Source organism: Odocoileus virginianus, chromosome 5, assembly GCF_023699985.2.
Source record: "Odocoileus virginianus isolate 20LAN1187 ecotype Illinois chromosome 5, Ovbor_1.2, whole genome shotgun sequence".
In the NCBI taxonomy this organism is placed as follows: domain Eukaryota; kingdom Metazoa; phylum Chordata; class Mammalia; order Artiodactyla; family Cervidae; genus Odocoileus; species Odocoileus virginianus.
In genome coordinates, this window is record NC_069678.1 from 6,940,293 (window position 1) to 6,963,528 (window position 23,236).

The window sequence follows — 23,236 nt, forward strand, 5'->3', positions numbered from 1 at the left end:
AAAGCGAAGGACTTTCTTTAACAAGAGATAAGAGCGATCTGCATCCCCCTACTCCAGGGTACCTCTGGGCCGCTATCTCATCTGCAGTGGCATTAGATTAGAAATACAGGGCAAAATAAATGTAATGCACTTGAATCATCCCCAAACCATCCCCCCTCCACCACTGGTCTGTGGAAAGATTTTTTGTCTTCCACGAAATTGGTCTCTGGTGCTAAAAAGGTTGGGGAACCCCTGCCCTACTCAATCCAGTCGCTGAAATGTTTGTGCTGACCAAACTGGTCTACATTTTTTGAGCTAATCAATGTGGAAAGTGGTTGGGACTACGGTTAAACGAATCAGGCCAAGGTTAAGGACTGAGATTAGATCTCTTTTGGGGGGAACACACACTGGCAGTGATTCTCAAACCCGACTGCTCATTGGAGTCACCTGGGGAGCTTTTTAAAAATTCTAATGGGTGAAAGTGAAAGTCGCTCAGTCATGTCCCACTTTTGCGACCCCATGGAATGGAATTCTCTAGGCCAGAATACTGGGGTAGGTATAGCCTTTCCCTTCTCCAGAGCTCCCAACCCAGGGATCGAAGCCAGGTCTCTCACATCGGTGGTGGATTCTTTACCAGCTGAGCCGCAAGGGAAGACCTAAGTGAAGTGAAAGACGCTCAGTCGCGTGCGACTCTTTGTGACTATACATACAGTCCATGGAATTCTCCAGGCCAGAATACTCGAGCGGGTAGCCTTTCCCTTCTCCAGGGGATCTTCCCAACTAATGGATGGCTATATTCTAAATCACTTAAATCAGAATTTCTGGGGATAGCACCAAAGACATCAGTGTTTCTAAGAGTCCTCCAGGTACAATGGGCAGTTGTTTTTTGCCAAAAGTTTTCACTTTTGTCTCAGGTTCAAAGGATTTGTTAACAAAATAAGCCACTCATTATATACAAATAAATAATACAAATATTAGATAACAAAATAAGCCACTCATTATATACAAATAAATAATACAAATATTAGAGAACTATCTAGCTTGCTTTCTATTTTTCCTTACATTTAATGTTAGCATGTTGAAAGAGCAGAGGATACACCACCAAATTGGGTTTTGACCAACATCCAGACTTAATCAGCGCTGGGAAGTCCTGTGTCACAGAACATCTGGAGTCCCAGTTGGGAAAAGGTCCCAGGCGGTGCGTCCACTCCGTGGGTGAGATTGCAGTTCGGGGTTCCCACTTATAATCCCAGGACAGAGATCATCGTCAATCTGTGACCAAATTGCAAGCCTGGTTTCAAGTTAATGCTCTTTGTTTGCTTATGTAACTTATATGCAGAGTACATCATGTGAAATGGGTCCAGGTTGCAATGGGTCCATCCATCCAGGCTGGATGAAGCACAAGCTGGAATCAAGATTGCCGGGAGACAGACAAATGGCTAAGAAAGTTGTCGTACATAGATGCAATGGAGTATTTCTCTGCTATAAAAAATATAGTGCATTTGAGTCGGTTCTAATGAGGTGGATGAAACTGGAGCCCATTATACAGAATGAAGTCAGAAAGAAAAACACCAATACAGCATATTAACGCATGTCTGAGTCTTTGCTAACCCATGGACTATACAGACTATACATGGAATTCTCCAGGCCAGAATACTTTAGTTAGTAGCTTTCTCCAGGTGATCTTCCCAATCCAGGGATCAAACCCAGTTCTCCTGCATTGCAGGCAGATCCTTTACCAGCTGAGCCAGGGAAGCCCAACAATGCTGGTCATACTCTGAGGGTAGCCTATCCCTTCTCTGGGAGATCTTCCTGACCCAGGAATCAAACCACGGTCTCCTGCATTGCAGGCGGAGCTTTACCCAACTGAGCTCTCAGGGAAACCTAGTACAGTGGAGGTGGTGACAGATGATGGGATTGAGATTATATTTGGGAGGTAGATCTGACAGGTCTGTTTGAAGAATAGGATTTGGATAGAAGCAAAACCCCTAAGTTTTTGTCTTGAGCAACTGGGTGGTTGCTCAAGTGGTGCTGTTTATTTGGTAGATGGAAGGGAGATCCAGAATTCTGATTTAAGGTTGAGAAGGTTTTTGATATTCATCTGGATATATGGAGTTGGCAGTGTGAGAGATGCATCTAGGGCTCAGTGAAGAAAACATAAACTTGCCTTTAAGAGTACCTATTTTTGACTGGGAAAAAACTGCACAACCTGAAAGCTGAGAATTATATTTTATTTGACAAACTTAGCTGAGGACTTAAACCTCTCAGCTCTGAGGAACTGTTCTAAAGGGGCAAGTGAGCAGTCAGGATATATAGGAGTTTTTGTTGAAGGAATACATGGGTATACATTGGCATATATCCTTGGGGCTTTTCTGGTGTCTCTGATGGTAAAGAATCTGCCTGCAATGCAGGAGACCCCAGGTTCGACCCATGATTCAGCAAGATCCCCTGGAGAAAGGAATGCCTAACCACCCCTGTATACTTGGCTGGAGAATTCCATGGGCAGAGGAATCTGGCGGGCTCAGTCCATAGCGTTACAAAGAGTTGGACATGACTGAGTAACACTAAGGCTTAACTATGTAGGGACATTATCTTGTTTTGCTCTGTCCTGAATTCCCTCAGGTTGCACTGAAGGGACAGCTGCTGAGGCTGATGACTTTTTGGCCACAACATCCTTTGTTTACTGAAATGGCAGGTTACAGTCTTTGTGCATGCTGTAAACACAGCAATGGAGATGAAGGCTATCACCTCAAAGTATTCTTCTTTAAAAAAATTATTTGGCTGCCAAGGGTCTTAGTTGTGGCATGCAGGATCTTTTGTTGTGGCACTCAAACTCTTAGTTGAAAGTATTCTTGTAGACTTTCATTTCTTCTTATGTGTTTCCTTAAAGTATTGTTCAAGACTTGATTTATTATGAAGTATAACTTAGTCAATAATATACATTATAGGGCTGTCAACTACTATGTAGCATTTTTCTTCTGTTTCTCTAGTTGCATGCTGATTTTCATTAAGGAACTCACCTAATCCCTTATGCTTCCCAAATTTGACTGCTGTTACAGAAATAAAATAGAAGTAGTCTTCTTCAGGCTTCAGAGGCAAAAGAGCAGAGCAGGCCTGCTTCTAACCTGGCTGGACACTGCCCTGACTGGGAGTGACTGGAGGTGATTGCCTGCTATGAGTGCAAGACTTGCAGCACCTTAGATAAGATGGGGAAAGAATTTTGAGATTGTTGAGGGGGCCTGGCCAATCAAGCCCCAGGCTTAACAACATTCCAACTTTTACAAGACAGAGTTTAGTTCAATTCAGTTCAATCGCTCAGTCCTGTCCAACTCTTTGTGACCCCATGGACTGCAGTCCATGCATCTCTTTTGCATGTAGGGTTGTCATTACCATCTTTCTAAATTCCATATATATGCGTTAATATGCTGTATTGGTATGCTGTTTTTCTTTCTGACTTCATTCTGTATAATGGGCTCCAGTTTCATCCACCTCATTAGAACCGACTCAAATGCACTATATTTTTTATAGCAGAGAAATACTCCATTGCATCTATGTACCACAACTTTCTTAGCCATTTGTCTGTCTCCCGGCAATCTTGATTCCAGCTTGTGCTTCATCCAGCCTGGATGGATGGACCCATTGCAACCTGGACCCATTTCACATGATGTACTCTGCATATAAGTTACATAAGCAAACAAAGAGCATTAACTTGAAACCAGGCTTGCAATTTGGTCACAGATTGACGATGATCTCTGTCCTGGGATTATAAGTGGGAACCCCGAACTGCAATCTCACCCACTGAGTGGACGCACTGCCTGGGACCTTTTCCCAACTGGGACTCCAGATGTTCTGTGACACAGGACTTCCCAGCGCTGATTAAGTCTGGATGTTGGTCAAAACCCAATTTGGGGGTGTATCCTCTGCTCTTTCAACATGCTAACATTAAATGTAAGGAAAAATAGAAAGCAAGCTAGATAGTTCTCTAATATTTGTATTATTTATTTGTATATAATGAGTGGCTTATTTTGTTATCTAATATTTGTATTATTTATTTGTATATAATGAGTGGCTTATTTTGTTAACAAATCCTTTGAACCTGAGACAAAAGTGAAAACTTTTGGCAAAAAACAACTGCCCATTGTACCTGGAGGGCTCTTAGAAACACTGATGTCTTTGGTGCTATCCCCAGAAATTCTGATATAAGTGATTTAGAATATAGCCATCCATTAGTTGGGAAGATCCCCTGGAGAAGGGAAAGGCTACCCACTCGAGTATTCTGGCCTGGAGAATTCCATGGACTGTATGTATAGTCACAAAGAGTCGCACGCGACTGAGCGTCTTTCACTTCACTTAGGTCTTCCCTTGCGGCTCAGCTGGTAAAGAATCCACCAGCGATGTGAGAGACCTGGGTTCGATCCCTGGGTTGGGAGCTCTGGAGAAGGGAAAGGCTATACCTACCCCAGTATTCTGGCCTAGAGAATTCCATTCCATGGGGTCGCAAAAGTGGGACATGACTGAGCGACTTTCACTTTCACCCATTAGAATTTTTAAAAAGCTCCCCAGGTGACTCCAATGAGCAGTCAGGTTTGAGAATCACTGCCAGTGTGTGTTCCCCCCAAAAGAGATCTTATCTCAGTCCTTAACCTTGGCCTGATTCGTTTAACCGTAGTCCCAACCACTTTCCACATTGATTAGCTCAAAAAATGTAGACCAGTTTGGTCAGCACAAACATTTCAGCAACTGGACTGAGTAGGGCAGGGGTTCCCCAACCTTTTTAGCACCAGAGACCAATTTCGTGGAAGACAAAAAATCTTTCCACAGACCAGTGGTGGAGGGGGGATGGTTTGGGGATGATTCAAGTGCATTACATTTATTTTGCCCTGTATTTCTAATCTAATGCCACTGCAGATGAGATAGCGGCCCAGAGGTACCCTGGAGTAGGGGGATGTAGATTGCTCTTATCTTTTGTTAAAGAAAGTCCTTCGCTTTCAAGAGGCAGCAGCAAGATGGAAGGTCATGTGGGTGTGAAGGCAAGAACAACTGTGGACAGCGCTCAGGGGCGCAGCTGCCGAGGGGGAGAATTGGAGCGCCGAGCCGCTCACGGAGCTCAGCCAGCCTCTGAGCCCTGCTGTACTTCTGGACATCCCGTGAAGCCAGCTTGTAGGACATACTGTTTCAACTAGCTGGGATCTTGAACCATTTGAGAAATAGTAATAAATAGTTCCCCAGAACAAAAGGAAAGACAACAGACCTTTTATGTTGGAAGGTCTCAAAGAGGCCAAATGAGGCAGATAAGGGAAAAATAGAACTATAGATTTATACTAAATGTCCAAGTTTTAAAACCAGTATTTGACCAGGCCAGAGATTAATACTACTGTTAAGAAGGAATGTCTAGGAATTTTTAAAACTGTAAAATTATATTTAAAATTAAATAATATAATTCTATTATTAAAATTTTGTTTGCATTGGTTTCTCAGGACTGTCGTAACAAAGCCCCACAAAACTGAGTGGCTTAAACCAACAGAAATGTACTCAGTCATCATTCTGAAGTTTAAAGTGAACACGTTGGCGGGGCCCTGTCCCTCTTGGCCAGGATCCTTCCTTGTCTTTCAGCTTCTCGTAGCCCCAGGTTATCTTTTGATTTACAGGAGCGTGACCCCATTTGTCTCAGTTTTCTTCTTGTGCATTTCTACATTTCAAGGACATCAGTCACATTGGATTAGAGCCCGCTTCCCTGGTGGCTCAGAGGATAAAGGGTCTGCCTGCAATGCAGGAGGCCCGGGTTCGATCCCTGGGTTGGGAAGATCCCCTGGAGAAGGAAATGGCAACCCACTCCAGTATTCTTGAATCCCATGGACAGAGGAGCCTGGCGGGCTATACAGTCCACGGGGTCCCAAAGAGTTGGACACGACTGAGCGACTTCACCTTAAGGCCCTTATTAACGGATTACATCTACAAAGATCCCGTTTTCAAATCAGGCCACATTCTAAGGCACCAGGGAGTTAGACTTCAGCGTATCTTTTAGGGAGACACAGTTCAATCCATAACAACAGTCAACAGCTGGGGTAGGTGGAATAGGGCTCCCAAATACGTCCAAATTTTAGTGAAATACTGAGACCAAAGTTAGATGTGAGGGGAAAAAATGTATCTAGACATGTTACATTGATTCTAAAAGCTTCCGGAAAGAAAGGGTGCTCTGCTTAGCTGGTCAGTCATGCCTGACTCCTTGAGACCCCATGGACTATAGCCTGCCAGGCTCCTGTCCAAGGGCATTCTCCAGGCAAGAACAGTGGAGTGGGTTGCCATTTCCTACTCCAGGAAAGAGAGGGTAGAACACTATAAACAAGCAAGAAGTGGGAGTTTAGAATCTAACCCCTTTCTCTTCCCTGAACTCCAGATTCTCATGTTTCATATTCCCAACTTGGGAATTTGGTATTTCTTATTTGATATTTCCACTTGGATAGCAACCAGGAATCTCAACATTTTGCCCAAGATATTACTCTAGGCTTTCCCCCTCCAAACCTACTTGCCCCTTTTATCAGTGAGTTGCAGCTCTTTCCAAGTGCTCAGTCCAAGAACCTGCAATTAATCCTTGACTCCTCTCTTTCAGTCATAACCTGTATACAGTTCATCAATTTCACTTACAATATATCTTGACTACTTCTCACTATCTCCATGGCTACCACCCATCTCTCTCCTGAGCTGTTACTGTAGCCTCTTTGATATCCTTCCTGCCTCTACTCTCGCTCTCCTCTAGTCTGTTTTTCAACACAGTACCCTGGGTGAGCTTTAGCATGAGTCAAAGAATGTCATGGAACGCTCTCATGATGGAACTCTCTCCAAAGGCACTCCAAGTTAACTTCAAATTGAAGACAAAATCTTCCCAGTGGCCTAGGAGGCCTCTCAGTGGCACACACGATCTGACCCTCAACTACCTTTCTGATCCTATCTCCCTACACATCCTTCCTTTGCTCACTGTGCTTCAGCCTCAGTGGCCTTGCTTATTCTTTGAACTTCTCAGACTTACACCTACCTCAGGGCCTTTGTTCTGAGAATACACCTCTCTAAGTTATCCTCTGGCTCACTTTTTTTCATTCAGGCCTCTGTTCAAATATTAACTGATCAGATCTGTCATCCAAACTCAATATTCTGCTGTACAGATCATCTCCTAAATATACCATTATACTTTTCCTTCTTTCGCTTGTTCTCAGCATCCATCAACTAGAATGTAGTTTTATATAGACAGGGACGTTTTCTGTTTATTGATATTTTATTGCTTGTTTTATTAATACTTATCTCACTATGAAGTTTTTCCCTCTCCCGTATTGTGAGACGTGATATGCACGAATACTCATAAAGGGACCTAGACAATGTGTCAGTTTTGCTTTCACACTTGTGTCATGCTGGTGCTAAAGGGAACTATTGATTGATGGGTAATAAAGTTGCACTGAGTCTTGGATTTCTCCATGTTTCAGACCAGTTGTATTCTGCTTTCCTATTCATATTTTGAGTCCTCAGAACCAAATACTGAGCATTATCTCACCCACTTATAATTAGGTTATCTACCCAACATCCTGCATGCCTCTTAGAAGATTTTTGTTTTATTTTTATCCTGTAAACTCAAACTTTCCCCTATCATCTTTCTGTCTTTCCTCCACATTGCCGTGCTCTACCTGAACTTTCCAAGCTCCAGGCAACCTGCCTCATCTCTCAGTAGATCCAAGCAAGGCAGGTCAAAAGCAAGGAAATGTTTTCTGGGATGGAAGAAAGTAGGGATTTAGTACAATAACTAGGAGACAAGTTACCTGCTTTTGATTGGGTGGGACGGATGAGAGGTAATGCAAATCACACTGGAAGATAGTATTTGGGATTTTATGTACATACATAAGAAAAAATGAACAAAAGGGTGCTTGCAGTGTGCTTAACATTCCCCCCCCCCCCGCTGGCCCCCCAGGAAGTTTCACCTTTATACCTTGCAGTACTTTATCTTCTGTTCTCATTTGACCTCCTTAAAATGCATTTTTAAACCTCAGTAAAGGCTGAAAATGTTAAGTTCTATGCAATATTTGGTACTCTGTATTAATGAGGGAATAAATGAAACTAGTTGTGCATGTTGCTTTACGAACAATTCTGGGAAAGGACAACTAGGAAAAAAGAAAGAAAATGTCTAGGGTGGGAACTGCAAACTGAACAAGTTCTTCCCAAGCAATATGGGAATCTCATATCTAATCTGTCAGTGGTTATCAAACATTTGAATTACTTGATGTGTTCCATAGACTGTTCATCCTTGTCCCCCCACCCCCGACCCCCCCACCAAGGCCTGGAGATTTGGATTCAGTGGAAGTATGTAGGATTTGATGGGTAGATAGATAAAGATCTAATGGCCTTTGAACTGTTTTTAGGAAACACTGTTTTTTAACCATCTAGTCTAAAAAAAGGTGAGGGCCTTTATTCTCTCATTTTTGGTGTCTCTGTTTTCAGAGGAGGGAATTGTTCCAGGGAAGGGGCAAATAGTTTTAAGGCTAAATAGGTTTAACAACAACAAAAAAGCTGCTGGATAAAGTCGCTGGAGCACATTTTAGGATTGGCAGGCCCAGGTTCTTGAAGTCCAGGACTCTAAAGCCTCTCTCCTTCTTGCTTCTTTACCCAAATTATAAAATAGCAAAACTACAACTATAGGGAATTGTGTTGGTATCAACATGGGGGTGGGGGGGGGGGGGTGGGGGTGGAATTTACTATGGGTAACAGTGGCTTTTGTATTACCTTATTCTGACAGTGTTGCTTAATATCTAGAATTTGGGCAAAATAGTGACTTCAGTGTAGGCATCTGAAAGGAATAGCAAAGTGAGACAAGAAGTGTGTGTAGATTAAAAATTACTTGAACTGTGTGCCCACTGGATGAAAAATGTCACCTGCCATCTCCATAATCAAAGGATGTGGCCATCAAGCCATCTAGCCACTGCAGCCACCCTAGTCATCCCGGGATTCAGGATAGAGAAAAACAGGATACTGGTCCTAGATAGTGAAAAGTGTGTATCAAAGGAACGATGTCAGTCAGCCTGCTCTTCCAACTTTCCATACACATAATAAAGAAGTGCCAAGTTCACTGAGGTTTTTTCTTTAGCCGAAATTTCTGATGAATATTCAACTACCTGGTTTGTTTTTGCAAAACTGCTATATACTCTGGTTCCGCCCTTACCTCCTCCCAACAGCCCCTCAGTGCTCGCTATTTGAAAGGCTGTCTCCCGGGCTTAGGAGTGTTAGTTGCTCAGTTGTGTCTGAGCCTTCGCCACCCCGTGGGCTGGAGTCTGGCAGCCTCCTCTGTCCATAGCATTCCGCAAGAAAGAATAAATACCGGAGTGGGTAGCCATTCCCTTCTCCAGGGCATCTTCCCAACCCAGGCCATCAAAGCCAGGTCTCCTGCCCGGCAGGCGGATTCTTTACCATCTAAACCACGAGGGAAGTCCACCTACGGGGCTTAGGTCCACAACAAATTACGGAATAAAACACAATTAGTAACTCAGGTTGCGCTTTTTTCAGTGGACACACGGAATCAAGATAACCAGGTGCACTGTAAGTTTTCTATTCATGCTGGGGCATGGTATCAAAATATCGCTTTTTAAAGTAACATTAAGTGTGGTTTTTGAGCTCAGGAAAGAGTTGACCCACTCTATCTGCTGTAAAGCAACTAATGCTTAATTTTAACTCCACCAGCCCCTCCCCCGAGTAGATTTACACTGACCACCCATCTCGCACGGATTCACTGGAAAAGGCAAGTTACTTGTATGAGGGAGCGATTAATTACTCTAGCTAGTTCTGGACCGATCGACAAAACTTAGTCCTATCCGGAGTTCTTCCACTTCAACCTAAGAGAAAGGCCAGTTCTTCCTAGAAGAAGTAGCGGCGGTACAAAAATGTACCGTAACAGACAGCAAAAATGAAGTAAAAAGATGACAGCTTCTTCCCCTGAGAAGGTGGGTGGCTCTGAAAAGAACCTTTAGAGAGTCAAGTAGCTGGGCGACTCGTGCGAGCGCCGCGTCCCGGCAGGGACTCACTTGGAGCTGGTGTACTTGGTGACCGCCTTGGTGCCCTCGGACACGGCGTGCTTCGCCAGCTCGCCGGGCAGCAGCAGGCGCACGGCCGTCTGGATCTCCCGAGACGTGATGGTCGAGCGCTTGTTGTAATGCGCCAAGCGCGACGCTTCGCCCGCGATGCGCTCGAAGATGTCGTTGACAAACGAGTTCATGATGCCCATGGCCTTGGACGAGATGCCGGTGTCCGGGTGCACCTGCTTCAGCACCTTGTACACGTAGATGGAATAGCTCTCCTTGCGGCTGCGCTTGCGCTTCTTGCCGTCCTTCTTCTGGGCTTTGGTGACGGCTTTCTTGGAGCCCTTCTTGGGCGCGGGAGCGGATTTTGCCGGCTCAGGCATCACGGCAAGCACAAGCTGCGGCACCTAGCGGGAACGCAGACAACAGGAAGCACCCGGACTGACCGGCAGCGACTCGGTACTTGTAGAGGCTGTAGGCAAATTAAGGTTCTGATCACGCCCCGCTGCGATTGGCGAGTTTTCAGTGGCTCTCTCGCGAGGGAGACGAGGTTATGTAAATGAGTGGATTCTGACTGCGCTATCCTATTGGTCACGAGGCCGAAGATGTGCTGTAGCCAATCAAAGCGTTTCGTAGACAATCGCCGTTCTGTCTATAAAAGGCTGAAGCGGGGCTGTGGAGGGCGACTTTATCGGGCGTTTGGCGGGAGCATCTGTTAGTGGGTGGCGCTGTCATGTCCGGTCGTGGCAAGCAAGGCGGCAAGGCCCGTGCCAAGGCCAAGTCGCGCTCGTCCCGCGCAGGCCTGCAGTTTCCGGTAGGGCGGGTGCACCGTCTGCTGCGCAAGGGCAACTACGCTGAGCGCGTGGGGGCCGGCGCGCCCGTCTACATGGCGGCGGTCCTGGAGTACCTGACCGCCGAGATCCTGGAGCTGGCGGGCAATGCGGCGCGAGACAACAAGAAGACGCGCATCATTCCTCGCCACCTGCAGCTGGCCATCCGCAACGACGAGGAGCTGAACAAGCTGTTGGGCAAGGTCACCATCGCCCAGGGCGGCGTGTTGCCCAACATCCAGGCTGTGTTGCTCCCGAAGAAGACCGAGAGCCACCACAAGGCAAAGGGCAAGTGAGGCCCGGTCTCCGGAAGCCCTCCCTAGTGCTCCTGTAGAAGAGGCATCTGTAAAATCAAAAGGCTCTTTTCAGAGCCACCCACGCTTTCAAATAAAGGGTTGTCAACAGTAACTTCTCGATTCCAGCCTTGGCGGTAGTAAACGGGGAAGCCCAGCCTGGGCTGTGATCGATCGTAAAACCTGGGACTTAAGCCAGGTGAAGGTAGGAAACTTGAGCGCGCCACGGTCGCTTCAAGTTCTAAGTGCTCCGCGATGGTTTCTATTTGGAGTCGGATGTCCAGTGCTCGACACCAGTTGTTCCCCAGGCCTTTGCCCAACTTGAGGTCTTTGGCCAACCAGCGGGATGTTCCGTCACACGCATATATCTCGGACACCCCCAGTCTGTTAAGGAAGCGGACAGATTTGAAGAGGATGGCGGACTTGGGCTTTTGACTTGAGTCTACTGTCTTAGAGAAAGATGCCTTAGCGGTGGAGGTACAGGTCCCCAGTTCGGCTTTTGGAAACGGAATCTCGCGCCCTGCCGCGGGGGAGATAACTTTCCGACCTTTAAAGCACCGAAAGGCGGAAAACAAGATCCGTTCGTCCAGCCAGCCAGGCCAGGGGACCTCTGGAAAAGTAACAATGCGTTCAGGGTGCTGGGGGCGGGGGTGCTGCAAACAGAAGGGCGGGCTTCAGTTTGGGAGTTAGCGTAGAAAGGAAGAGGGTATCGCAAGTAGTGTGTTCTAAGGGACTGAGAAGGACCATGGTCACAGCTGCTCTCAAATATGATGACACTCACCCTGAAATAAATGAAAACCGAGGAGGGGAGAAACTAGGCAAACTGGAAAGTAGAAAGGGAGGCGGATGGGCCGGGGGTGGGGCGGCGTAGGGAGGAGTCGGCCCAAGCCAATCAGTGGCGCCAAGGCGGATGACGCCCCAGCCAATGGATAGCCAGCGCGGGACTTTCAAGTATTGTCCCGCCCAACTGGGAAAAGACTGTGCCTATAAAGACTGCTGCAGCGGCCGCACCCCTGCTTACTCTCCCTGCGCGGCGCTGCTCCCGGGAGTTCGCGTCTCGGTTCGCTATGGCTCGTACGAAGCAGACTGCCCGCAAGTCGACCGGGGGCAAGGCCCCGCGGAAGCAGCTGGCCACCAAGGCCGCTCGCAAGAGCGCGCCGGCCACGGGCGGCGTCAAGAAGCCGCACCGCTACCGGCCGGGCACCGTGGCCCTGCGGGAGATCCGGCGCTACCAGAAGTCGACCGAGCTGCTGATCCGCAAGCTGCCGTTCCAGCGGCTGGTGCGCGAGATCGCGCAGGACTTCAAGACGGACCTGCGCTTCCAGAGCTCGGCCGTGATGGCGCTGCAGGAGGCGAGCGAGGCCTACCTGGTGGGGCTGTTTGAAGACACGAACCTGTGCGCCATCCACGCCAAGCGCGTGACCATCATGCCCAAAGACATCCAGCTGGCTCGCCGCATCCGCGGGGAGCGGGCTTAAGAAGTGTGCGCTCGGCTCGAGGTTCCATCAAATCCAAAGGCTCTTTTCAGAGCCACCCACGACTACACTTGAAAGAGGCTGTGTCGCTTGTCCACCCTCTCTTGGCAGGCCTTCGCGTACTCCGCGAGGGTAGGGCGCGGCGTGCTCAAGACGGGAGGGCCTTAGAGCGCGCAAAGCACTGGACTCCCGACAGATACAGGCTAAAGGCCACTTGTACGGTCTAAACCTTTGCTTGCTGCTGCCTTCCCGGGTGTCAGTAACTTCAGAGTTGGGTCAGCGTGCTTGTGTGGGCTGGCGGGTTGCCGCCGCTTCCTTGGGCGCGCCCAAGACGTCCGGTAGGCTCGTGGTCTTCTGGGGAGTCTTGGAGTTGGGTTGTAGCCCAGAACTGGAATTTGTCCCGGGAGCGTGGGTAGGGGCCGGGGAGGCGAGTTGAGACGAGGCGGAGTGACTCAGGATTCGCGGGCTTGAGTGGGCCGGGCTGGCTTTTTAGGAGGCTGAGAGCCAGGCGCAGATCTGACCTCTCCCGCGCCGGAAAGGGCCCCTCCCGCCGGCGTGGATCTCCCGCTTGGGAGGGAGGGAAATCGCCTCCTCGTTCCACGCCCATTTCGGCGTAAAGTGCGGCATTCCTGACCCTGGCTGCAGGCTGAATGTCAGTTATGCCAGGACTTCTCTCAGGGAAAATATTAGAGGATGCTATTCATCCCCTTACCCCACTCTATCATGATTCCCGCGCAAGCCTGAATGATTTTGCCTGGTATTTTAAGCCCTTAACTTTGCTCCTTTCAAATACCAACCCAACTCAGACAAGTACCACTACCTTTGTGCTGGAATAGACCAAAGGATGGAGAAGGATCTTATGTCTCCGGCCGGGCATGCAGTTCGGACAGTCGAGTGGGTTTGACCAGCCCGAAGGAACAGCGGGGGAAAGAGGATGAATGGACCAGGGTTCGTGGGCCACCGTAATCTAGGTCTCTACCTGACCACTCGGTCTTGTCGGTATTGTTCTCCACTCCACAGCAGGAGACGGATTCTTCCTGGAGACATCCTGAGGTGCACAGGCCTGAGCTCTGTTTAGTTATTTGAGAAGTTACTCAGCTCAAGACTCTCGGAATTGAAGCTTAGGGCAGCACTGAAACCAGTGGAAGGCAGAACAGAGCCTCTCCCTTGCACCCATCCCCCTGGCCCCAGGATTTGAGAGCAGAGATTTGACGTTGCCTCAGAGGAGTGGATTCCTGCACCACATGACAGCGGAAGTCTAAGGTCTCTTAGTGTCTTTTAGGAACAAAGCTGTTCACCTCGGGGGGTGGAGAGCAGAGTCCAGAAGTGACTCAGAAGCCACCTATTTCTAACCTTGAGTATGGCCTGTTTGCACCTGAAGAGGTCAGAGTTCGGGGGGTTTGTGTTTCAGCACAGTTGGTAAAAGCATTACCAGAGATGAATGAAAATGCACTGAGGGGAATAGAAATTGAAGTAGACACACTGTTGAAAACTTTTGCCCCTTGCAAGGAGTTGGGGGTGGGGGAGGGCAAAGAAGAGCAGAGTGGACTGTAGCTTCTGACAGCAGGTACCCAGTTTTTAGCCCCAGGCTCACAAAGATTTTCAGAAAAGGGCTGAAATTATGGGCTGAATTGTGTCCCCCAGCCACCCATTCATATGTCGAGGCCCTAACTCCTAGTACCTCAGATGTGACTCTGCTTGAGGACAGGACCTCTAAAGCGGTGATCGAGATTAAAATGGTGTCATTAAGATAGGTGCTAATCCAATGATTGGTATCTGTATGAGAGAAGGGGATCAGGCCACAGACAGCAGAGGGACGGTCTTGGGAGGACACAAGAAGGCAGCCATCTGTAAGCCAAAGAGACAGGTCTCAGAAGAAATCAAGCCAGCTGATATCTTTTTCTATTAATTTGTTCATTTATTTCATTTACTTGGGTACATTGGGTCTTAGTTGTGGCAAAGCGTGTGGGATCTTAGTTCTCCAACCAGGGATCAAACCTGTATCCCCTGCATTGCAAGGTGGATTCTTCACCACTGGATCACCAGGGAAGTCCCCCTGTTGACATTTTGATCTTGGACTTCTAACCTTTTGAACTGTGAGAAAATAAAGTTAAGATGTTTGAGGCACCCAGGCTGTGCTATTTTGTTATGGCTGCCCTAGGAAATGAATACAGACACAGGGTCTCATTCCCTGCTCAGACCAACGCTGCAAGATGGGTTCCTCAGGACCTGTGTTTTATGAGATACAAGCAGAAGCACCAGTGACTCAGGGCTGGGCAGGGGTGGCCTGTGTGCACTCAGCATCTCATCCACTGACACTTGTTTGCAAAGTTACAGCCTGAAGTTCTCAGTGTGTGACTTCCCAGCGCGTCTGAGCCATTAATGGCCGAGCAGCCCCCTGAGTGTATAGATGTCCATGTCAGGGCTTTTCCTCCATATTTCCTGAAGTAATACTACTAACACATCAGATTTTAAAGCAGGTATCTAAGATCTCCCCGCGGACCTGAAATTTGGGGTCAGTCTGGGGGCACCTCTCATGGCTAAGGCAGTTCAGGGCTTCCTAGCTCCTCAGGAATGTCTGTCCTGCCTTCCTCATTTTTCTAACAACCTCTGTTAACTTCTGCAACAACAGTGGAGTGCTCACGCACCAAACGCAACAGTTAGAGGCTGTGAATGGAGAATGGTGAAAGAGAGAGGGAGGCGCACTGGTCTCTTGCTGGTGGAAAAGGGGAGGCCCTCCCTGGTTGGCGTTTCCTGGTTTCTTGTCAAACGTGAACTCCTTAAGGGCAGAGTCTTGTCTGCGTAATTGATCTCTCTTCAGGGCCGCTACGTAATGGGGCTCTGGGCCTCGACTGTGGAAGTGTACTCTCTTCAGCTCTCTAAGCCCCCTGTCCTCACATAAGGCCAAGAAACAACAGGCAGTGCAAACTGATGTCTGCACACTCACTTTCTGAGAAAGCGAGACCTGTCTGACCCAACCCTCTTCACCCAGTGGAGGATCAGGCCTCGGCAAGACACTACGGCCTCACCAATCAGCAGCCATCTTGGGGATTTGCCCCACAAGCTTATGACAACAGAATCTGGTTTTCACTGTGAGCATGTTCTAGGAGGACTGAGGAATTCTCCAGTGCCTTCAGGGCTTCCCAAACTGCCACAGACATTTTAGTGACAGCTTTGGCTCAGTAGTCAAGAATCTGCTTATCATGCAGGAGATGCAAGGGACACAGGTTCCATCCCTGGGTGAGGAAGATCCACTGGAGTAGGAAATGGCAACCTGCTCTAGTATTCTTTCCTGGGAGATTGCATGGCCAGAGGAGCCTGGCGGGCTACAGTTCATGGGGTTGCAGGACACAGCTGAGCCACTTAGCAAACATTGATACCTTTTGGGCAATAGGACAAAGTTGACATTCCTACCGCTATTCTGTGAAGGTCAAACTTCCTAAGCCTAATAGAAAACTTTGGAATGTCTTCACTGTTTGCAAAACTAGGGTGAAGTAGTACCCAATATTTTTAATGGCAGTATCAAAATTTGATTATTTTAGGTACTTAAATAATTTCCCAATTTCAGATGACAAAAAAGGAACTCAAGCAAAAAAATCAATTCACATTATTTTTTAAAGTTTCATCATGTCCAGCCTGTTTCCAGAAAAAGCTGGCCATGGCATTGGCTTGTTTGTTGGACTTTGGGTCCTTTAATCAGAAATGACGGTGGCCCCAGCTAAGGCAGTGGCTAAGAGTGAACAGAGATAAAATGATGGACTTGAGGGAATTATAGAAAGTAAATTTGATAATATTTGGTGATAGAGGTATTTGGAGAATGCAAGAGAGGGAGGAGCCTCTCCTTGACTTGAGAAGCCAGGAGATAATGGTAGATTTCACTAAGGTGGAGAATTTAGGGAGAAGAAATTGCTTTTGGAACCAAAAAGCTGCAGTAAGTCCTTTACAACATTAAAGCTGAGATTCTGGTTATCCATCTAGAGTACATTCACCAGGAGTTAGGAATATTAATTTAATCAGCAAAGGGGCTCAGCTGGAGCTACTCAGGGGGAAGTCCTTAGGAGATAAATAAGGATAATAGAAGGCAGAGAATTAGATGAGATCTACATGGACAGAGGAGCCAAGTGGGTCACAGCCCATAGGCTTTTAAAGAGTCAGACTGAAGAGACCTAGCACTCATGCACCCAGGAGTCAGAAGAGAAGACAGGCAAGAAGGAACAGTGATGGGGCTCATAGATGAAGAGAACATCAAGAGACAGAACAGCCAGAAAAACAAGAGGACCACAAAGAGAATGTCCCAAAGAGGCAAAGATGGTCATCACAGGGACTCTGACCATGCTTTATGTTTGTTTTGTATCTCTTTTAATCACCAAGACAACCCTGCAAGGGAAGTAAACAGTTTATTCTCATTTTAGACTAGGCAGCTTTGAGTATTTTACCCAAGCTCTCACAGCTAGGGCAAGGGATTCTGACCAAGGCACTGGGGCTCCAAAGTTCACATGAAGCAAGAAACACCAAGTAAAGGGCACATACTGGAAGCTGGGAGGGGAAATGCCAGAGGGTGCATGATTGAACACCAAGTTGATGGCCCCACTGCTTCAGCGGAATCTTCTCCACCTGCTTACCCAGTCTCCACCTGTCTCCTATCATCAAGTGGAGAAAAATCTCCACCCAATGCCAGAGCTGAGCTTGTCCCTCATGTGCTGTACAGTCTTTCCATGCCCTCCACCCCATCACCTTCAGAATGGAACCCACACATCAAGAGTCAGTACAGAGAGGCAGGGGCTAAGTGCAAGGCCCCAGACGTGACTTTGAGTCCTGGTTCTGCCTCTTACTACCTGCATGACTGTGGCAAGATGCTTCATCTCACCAGGCCTCAGTTCCTCATCTGTAAAATGGAGATAATGGGACTAGCCTGGTGGTGGTGTTTGGAATTATTTAAAGAAACAGTTCCAGTAAAGTGGCAAGCAGTGTGTGAGTCAAAATAAACCCTAGAAAAGATTATAATGCTATTATTAGCAATTTAGAAAATTGAAACAAAATTATAAAGATAAACCTCCTTATATGTAGGTTAAATTAGATGTTACCTAGCTATTTGCCTAGTGAAACCAAGCAGGACCCTGTAGGTCCTGAGCTGGCCACCCTCTCCTGTGCCCTCCGACCTCTTGTTTGTAGGAAGGCTTTAGCCTCCAAGGCTTTCCCTGAGTTCCAAAAAGCAGTTTTCCCTGGCTCAGTAAGCAGAAGTTGCACAAATTTATTCTGGCCCTGTCCAGTGTCTTCAATTCCCAGCTACTTCCATGACTTGGCAAAACCCTTTCTCTGTCCAGATACGTGCCCCTCCTGTGTAAGCCTATTGTCTAGTCTGTAGACTTCAGCCTTGTGACGTTTCCCTTCTGTGTCCCGCCACCACCACCTCCAACAACAACCCTCTCACTCCTCAGGCCAAAAGGCAGCATTCTCCTCGGGTTCCCATAAGCATGTAATCAAAGTCGCTCAGGTGTGTCTGACTCTTTGCCACCCCATGGACTATACAGTCCATGGAATTCTCTAGGCCAGAATACTGGAGTAGGTACCTGTTCCCTTCTCCAGGGGATCTTCCCAACCCCGGGGTCAAACCCAGGTCTCCCACATTGCAGGCGGATTCTTTACCAGCCGAGCCACAAGGGAAGCAGCAAGCATACAGGTTCTCCATTTTAGCAGGTCCTCTAGGATTCGTTTATCATTCTAGTTCCTCACTAGATTCTGAGTTCCTTCAGAGTGGGCATTTGGTCCTTTTCATCTGTAGGTCAGCATCCTGACAGTGCCTACATAGTCAAGAAATGTTTGTGTCATGAGGGATCTAAAACCCTGGCTTCTGAATCCTCACTCAAAAGGACCTAGTATCCTTTCGAATGCTCTAACTACCACTACGATCACACTCATCTCACACACTAGCAAAGTAATGCTCAAAATTCTCCAAGCCAGACTTCAACAGTATGTGAACCATGAACTTCCAGATGTTCAAGCTAGTTTTAGAAAAGGCAGAGGAACCAGAGATCAAATTGCCAACATCCGTTGGATCATGGAAAAAGCAAGAGAGTTCCAGAAAAACATCTGCTTTATTGACTGTGCCAAAGCCTTTGACTGTGTGGATCACAAAAAACTGTGGAAAATTGAGAATACCAGAGTTGGGAAGAGATGGGAATACCAGATCACCTGACCTGCCTCTTAAGAAATCTGTATGCAGGTCAGGGAGCAACAGTTAGAACCCGACATGGAACAACAGACTGGTTCCAAATAGGTCAAGGCTGTATATTGTCACCCTGCTTATGGAGAGAACATCATGAGAAATGCTGGGCTGGAGGAAGCACAAGCTGGAATCAAGATTGCTGGGAGAAATATCAATAACCTCAGATACCCAGATGACACCACCCTTATGGCAGAAAGTGAAGAAGAACTAAAGAGTCTCTTGATGAAAGTGAAAGAAGAGAGTGAAAAAGTTGGCTTAAAGCTCAACACTCAGAAAATGAAGATCATGGCATTTGGTCCCACCACTTCATGGCAAATAGATGGGGAAACAGTGGGTGATTTTCTTTTGGGGGGCTGCAAAATCACTGCAGATGGTGATTGCAGCCATGAAATTAAAAGACGCTTACTCCTTGGAAGGAAAGTTATGACCAACCTAGACAGCATATTAAAAAGCAGAGACATTACTTTGCCAACAAAGGTCCATCTAGTCAAAGCTATGGTTTTTCCAGTAGTCACGTATGGATGTGAGAGTTGGACTATAAAGAAAGCTTAGTGCAGAAGAACTGATGCTTTGATGCTTTGAACTGTGATGTTGGAGAAGACTCTTGAGAGTCTCTTGAACTGCAAGGAGATCCAACCAGTTCATCATAAAGGAGATCAGTCCTGGGTATTCATTGGAAAGACTGATGCTGAAGCTGAAACTCCAATACTTTGGCCATCTGACGCAAAGAACTGACTCGTTTGAAAAGACCCTGATGCTGTGAAAGATTGAGGGAAGGAGGAGAAGGGGACAGCAGAGGATGAGATGGTTGGATGGCATCACCGACTCAATGGACATGAGTTTGGGTAGGCTCCATGAGTTGGTGATGGATAGGGAGGCCTGGCATGCTGCGGTTCATGGGGTCACAAAGAGTCTCTGCATATAAGTTAAATAAGTTAAATAAGCAGGGTGACAATATACAGCCTTGACCTATTTGGAACCAGTTTGTTGTTCCATGTTGAGTTCTAACTGTTGCTTCTTGACCTGCATACAGATTTCTCAAGAGGCAAGTCAGATGGTCTAGTATTCCCATCTCTTTCAGAATTTTCCACAGTTTGTTGTGATCCACACAGTCAAAGGCTTTGGCATAGTCAATAAAGCAGAAATAGATGTTCTTCTGGAACTCTCTTGCCTTTTCGATGACCCAGCGGATGTTCGCAATTTGATCTCTGGTTCCTCTGCCTTTTCTAAAACTAGCTTGAACATCTGGAAGTTCATAGTTCATGTACTGCTGAAGCCTGGCTTGGAGAATTTTGAGCATTACTTTACTAGCATGTGAGATGACTGCAATTGTGAAGTAGTTTAAGCAATCTTTGGCATTGCCTTTCTTTGGGATTGGAATGAAAACTGACCTTTTCCAGGCTCATGGCCACTGCTGAGTTTTCTAAATTTGCTGACATATTGAGTGCAGCACTTTCACAGCATCATCTTTTAGGATTTGAAATAGCTCAACTGGAATTCCATCACCTCCACTAGCTTTGTTCCTAGTGATGCTTCCTAAGGCCCACTTGACTTCACATTCCAGGATGTCTGGCTCTAGGTGAGTGATTACACAATAGTGATTATCTGGGTCGTGAAGATCTTTTTTGTATAGTTCTTCTGTGTATTCTTGCCACCTCTTTTTAACATCTTCTGCTTCTGTTAGGTCCATACCATTTCTGTCCTTTATTGAGCTCATCTTTGCATGAAATGTTCCCTTGGTATCTTTAATTTTCTTGAAGAGATCTCTAGTCTTTCCCGTTCTATTGTTTTCCTCTATTTCTTTGCACTGATCACTGTGGGCCCTAAATGTAACCATAACAGACCTTATTACATGGAGGCAGGAGGCTAAGTGGGGAGGAGCTGATGTAATGACGGAAGCCGAGATGGGGTGATGAGGCCAGGAACCAAGAAATGCCAGCTGCATCTAGAAACTAGAAGAGACAAGGAATGGACTCTTCTGCAGAGCCTCCAGAAGAAATCAGTTTCTCTGACACTTGAGTTTTGGCCCCTTAAGACTCATTTTTTACTTCTGGCCTCCAGAACTACAAGAGAATAAATGCATTGTTTTAAGCCACTAAATCTGTGGTAATTTGTTAAAGTAAGAATGGGAAAATAATACACCATCGTGTCATTCATGAAAGACACTAGGTTTTTTTTAATTTGTGGGAAGGGAGATTTGAGTGTGATCAGGAACAGAGTGTGCAGTACACTTGGAAGAAAGGTGGGAGGGAGGGAAGGAAGAGAGGAGAGGAGAAAAAGCAGGCTTCTGGAATGGGAGACTTGGTATTCCACAGCAAACAGATTGTCCTCTTCATGAACCCCTTGACCAGCTTAACCCAGAGTTCCTCAGGGTGTCTCTATCCTCACAAGTGTTACCGAAGGCCCCTAGACAGTGGTTGACCTCTCCTAGCCATGGACATCTACAGAGCTCCCTGAGGCCACGCCAGGGCAGAAAGAGCCCAGGTTGATTGTGCTGTGGTCTGTCGCAGTGGCAAGCTCTTCCTGCTCTTCAGGACAGCTCACACCCAGACTGCTGCCAGGGTGCTGTACTTTTTCCCTTAGGGCTGCCGTAGAGAATTACTAGAGAGTTGGTATCTTAAAACAATAGAAGTTGATATTCTCACAGTTCTGGAAATCAGGAGTCTGAAAACAAAGTATCAGCAGAGGCATCCTCTGTCCAGAGCTTCTAGGGGAGAATGCTTTCTTGCCTCTTTCAGCTTCCAGTGGTTTCTGTTCCTTGACCTCTGGCAATATAACTCCAGTTTCTGCCTTTGTCTTCCCGTGACCCTCTTCCCTGAATCTGTGTGTCCAACTCTGCCTCTTCCTTTCACTTATCACATCCTCAATCCAGGATAATTTAATCTCAAGACCCTTAGTTATGTCTGCAAAGACTGAATTTCCAAATAAAGTCACATTCTGAGTTTCTGGGTGGACTTGAACATTTTGGGGGGACACTATTCAACCCACAATTGATGCTGAGTTTTGAGCTCTGTGGACCTCTGGAAGCAGGCCCATATTTCCCGTGATTTCCCTCTCTCGGTGCCCAGGAACCCTTCACCTCCAAAAGGCCCTCAGTCAGTCACTTACACCTGAGTATTAAAGCTAAAAGTGAGAGTCTGCATTTTTACTAATGCTCCCTGTGTCCATGAGTGTGGAGGCTAGAGAGAAGGCTGCATCTCCACTTGGGGAAGCCCAGGTTTGAGGGGCAGCACAGGGAGATGTCTTTGGCCCGTGGCTAAAGGCTTCTGCTAACCAGGAGATGGTCTGAACTGTCTGGGCAACAGTAGATTGTTCCCTGGATTCATTTGTCTGGGAAAAAGCTAGAAGAGAAAAGACATAGAGCTAGAATAAGAATTCAGGGCCTCAGTTTCAATATCTGTAAAATAGTGACAATAAATGTATACACTTCATAGAATTACCACAGGAATAAAATGAGATAAATACAGTTAATGCAAAATACTTACAGCAGTTTCAACATGGCAATGAATTAATAATTATTACTCAATTAGCATTATGATGAACACTATTTGATACAAGTCCTAAATATTCCCTTTGGCAACAGTACAGTCATATTGTGGAAAGACTAATACATGGGAAACTATTAGTACATTATCTCATCTCTAGATAATTAGTATCTTGAAATTCTGCTAGACTGCAGCCAACATTAAGAATATTTGGGCTCTTGGGTGCCTTATGAATCACAAAAGCCATTCACTTATGTCCTTTCATTTGATTCCACAACAACCCAGGAAAGGAAGAAGAGGGTTGGTTTGTTTGTTTTCTTACAGAAAAGAAATTTTCTGGTGAAGATGAGACACCTAGGAATGTGAGTCACCCAGCTAAAAAACGGCCAAGATGGAATTTGAATCTAAGTTTTGTATTTTACCTTTTTCTTAGTTTTTTGTATTAGAGTCAATGTTTCAGGGAAAAGTGATATACACAATTGCTACAAATAATATCAAAACATGTACTGTAGGGGAGGAAAGCTAATTTTCCCTTTTCAATTTTTAGATGAGACCCCATAATAAAAGAGAGATTAACAAGAAAAAAGCAAACAGAAGTTTGCTAACATGTATACCTCATGTATACACAGTAAGTACTCAGGAAAAAAAAAAATTGAGTAACACCCCAAGATGACTTAGAATTCAGGCTTAAATATCACTCTTAATAGGGAGATGTAGGCCTCTTAAGGGAGAAGAAATGCCTTTGAGGGGAAAGGAATAGCCATAGAATAATAGATGGGAGGTATAATGAAAGTGAAAGTCACACAACTGTGTCCTACTCTTTGCCACCCCATAGATTGTAGCCCGTCAGGCTCCTGTGTTGATGGGATTCTCCAGGCAAGAACATTGGAGTGGGTGCC

The 23,236-nt window shown here is 46.4% G+C and overlaps 3 protein-coding genes across 3 annotated transcripts; 2 read left to right on the forward strand and 1 right to left on the reverse strand.

Annotated features, from left to right (window-relative positions):
* Nucleotides 1-9,491: 9,491 nt before the first annotated feature.
* LOC110141134 (histone H2B type 2-E) lies at nt 9,492-10,507 on the reverse strand. Its single transcript, XM_020899886.2, has one exon. The coding sequence runs from the start codon at nt 10,409-10,411 to the stop codon at nt 10,031-10,033; it is 381 nt and encodes a 126-aa protein (XP_020755545.1). The 5' UTR covers nt 10,412-10,507; the 3' UTR covers nt 9,492-10,030.
* Nucleotides 10,508-10,701: 194 nt separating this feature from the next.
* On the forward strand, nt 10,702-11,266 carry LOC139035125 (histone H2A type 2-A). The gene has a single exon (XM_070467274.1). The coding sequence runs from the start codon at nt 10,762-10,764 to the stop codon at nt 11,152-11,154; it is 393 nt and encodes a 130-aa protein (XP_070323375.1). The 5' UTR covers nt 10,702-10,761; the 3' UTR covers nt 11,155-11,266.
* Nucleotides 11,267-11,364: 98 nt separating this feature from the next.
* H3C15 (H3 clustered histone 15) lies at nt 11,365-14,753 on the forward strand. The gene has a single exon (XM_070467273.1). The coding sequence runs from the start codon at nt 12,219-12,221 to the stop codon at nt 12,627-12,629; it is 411 nt and encodes a 136-aa protein (XP_070323374.1). The 5' UTR covers nt 11,365-12,218; the 3' UTR covers nt 12,630-14,753.
* Nucleotides 14,754-23,236: the final 8,483 nt, after the last annotated feature.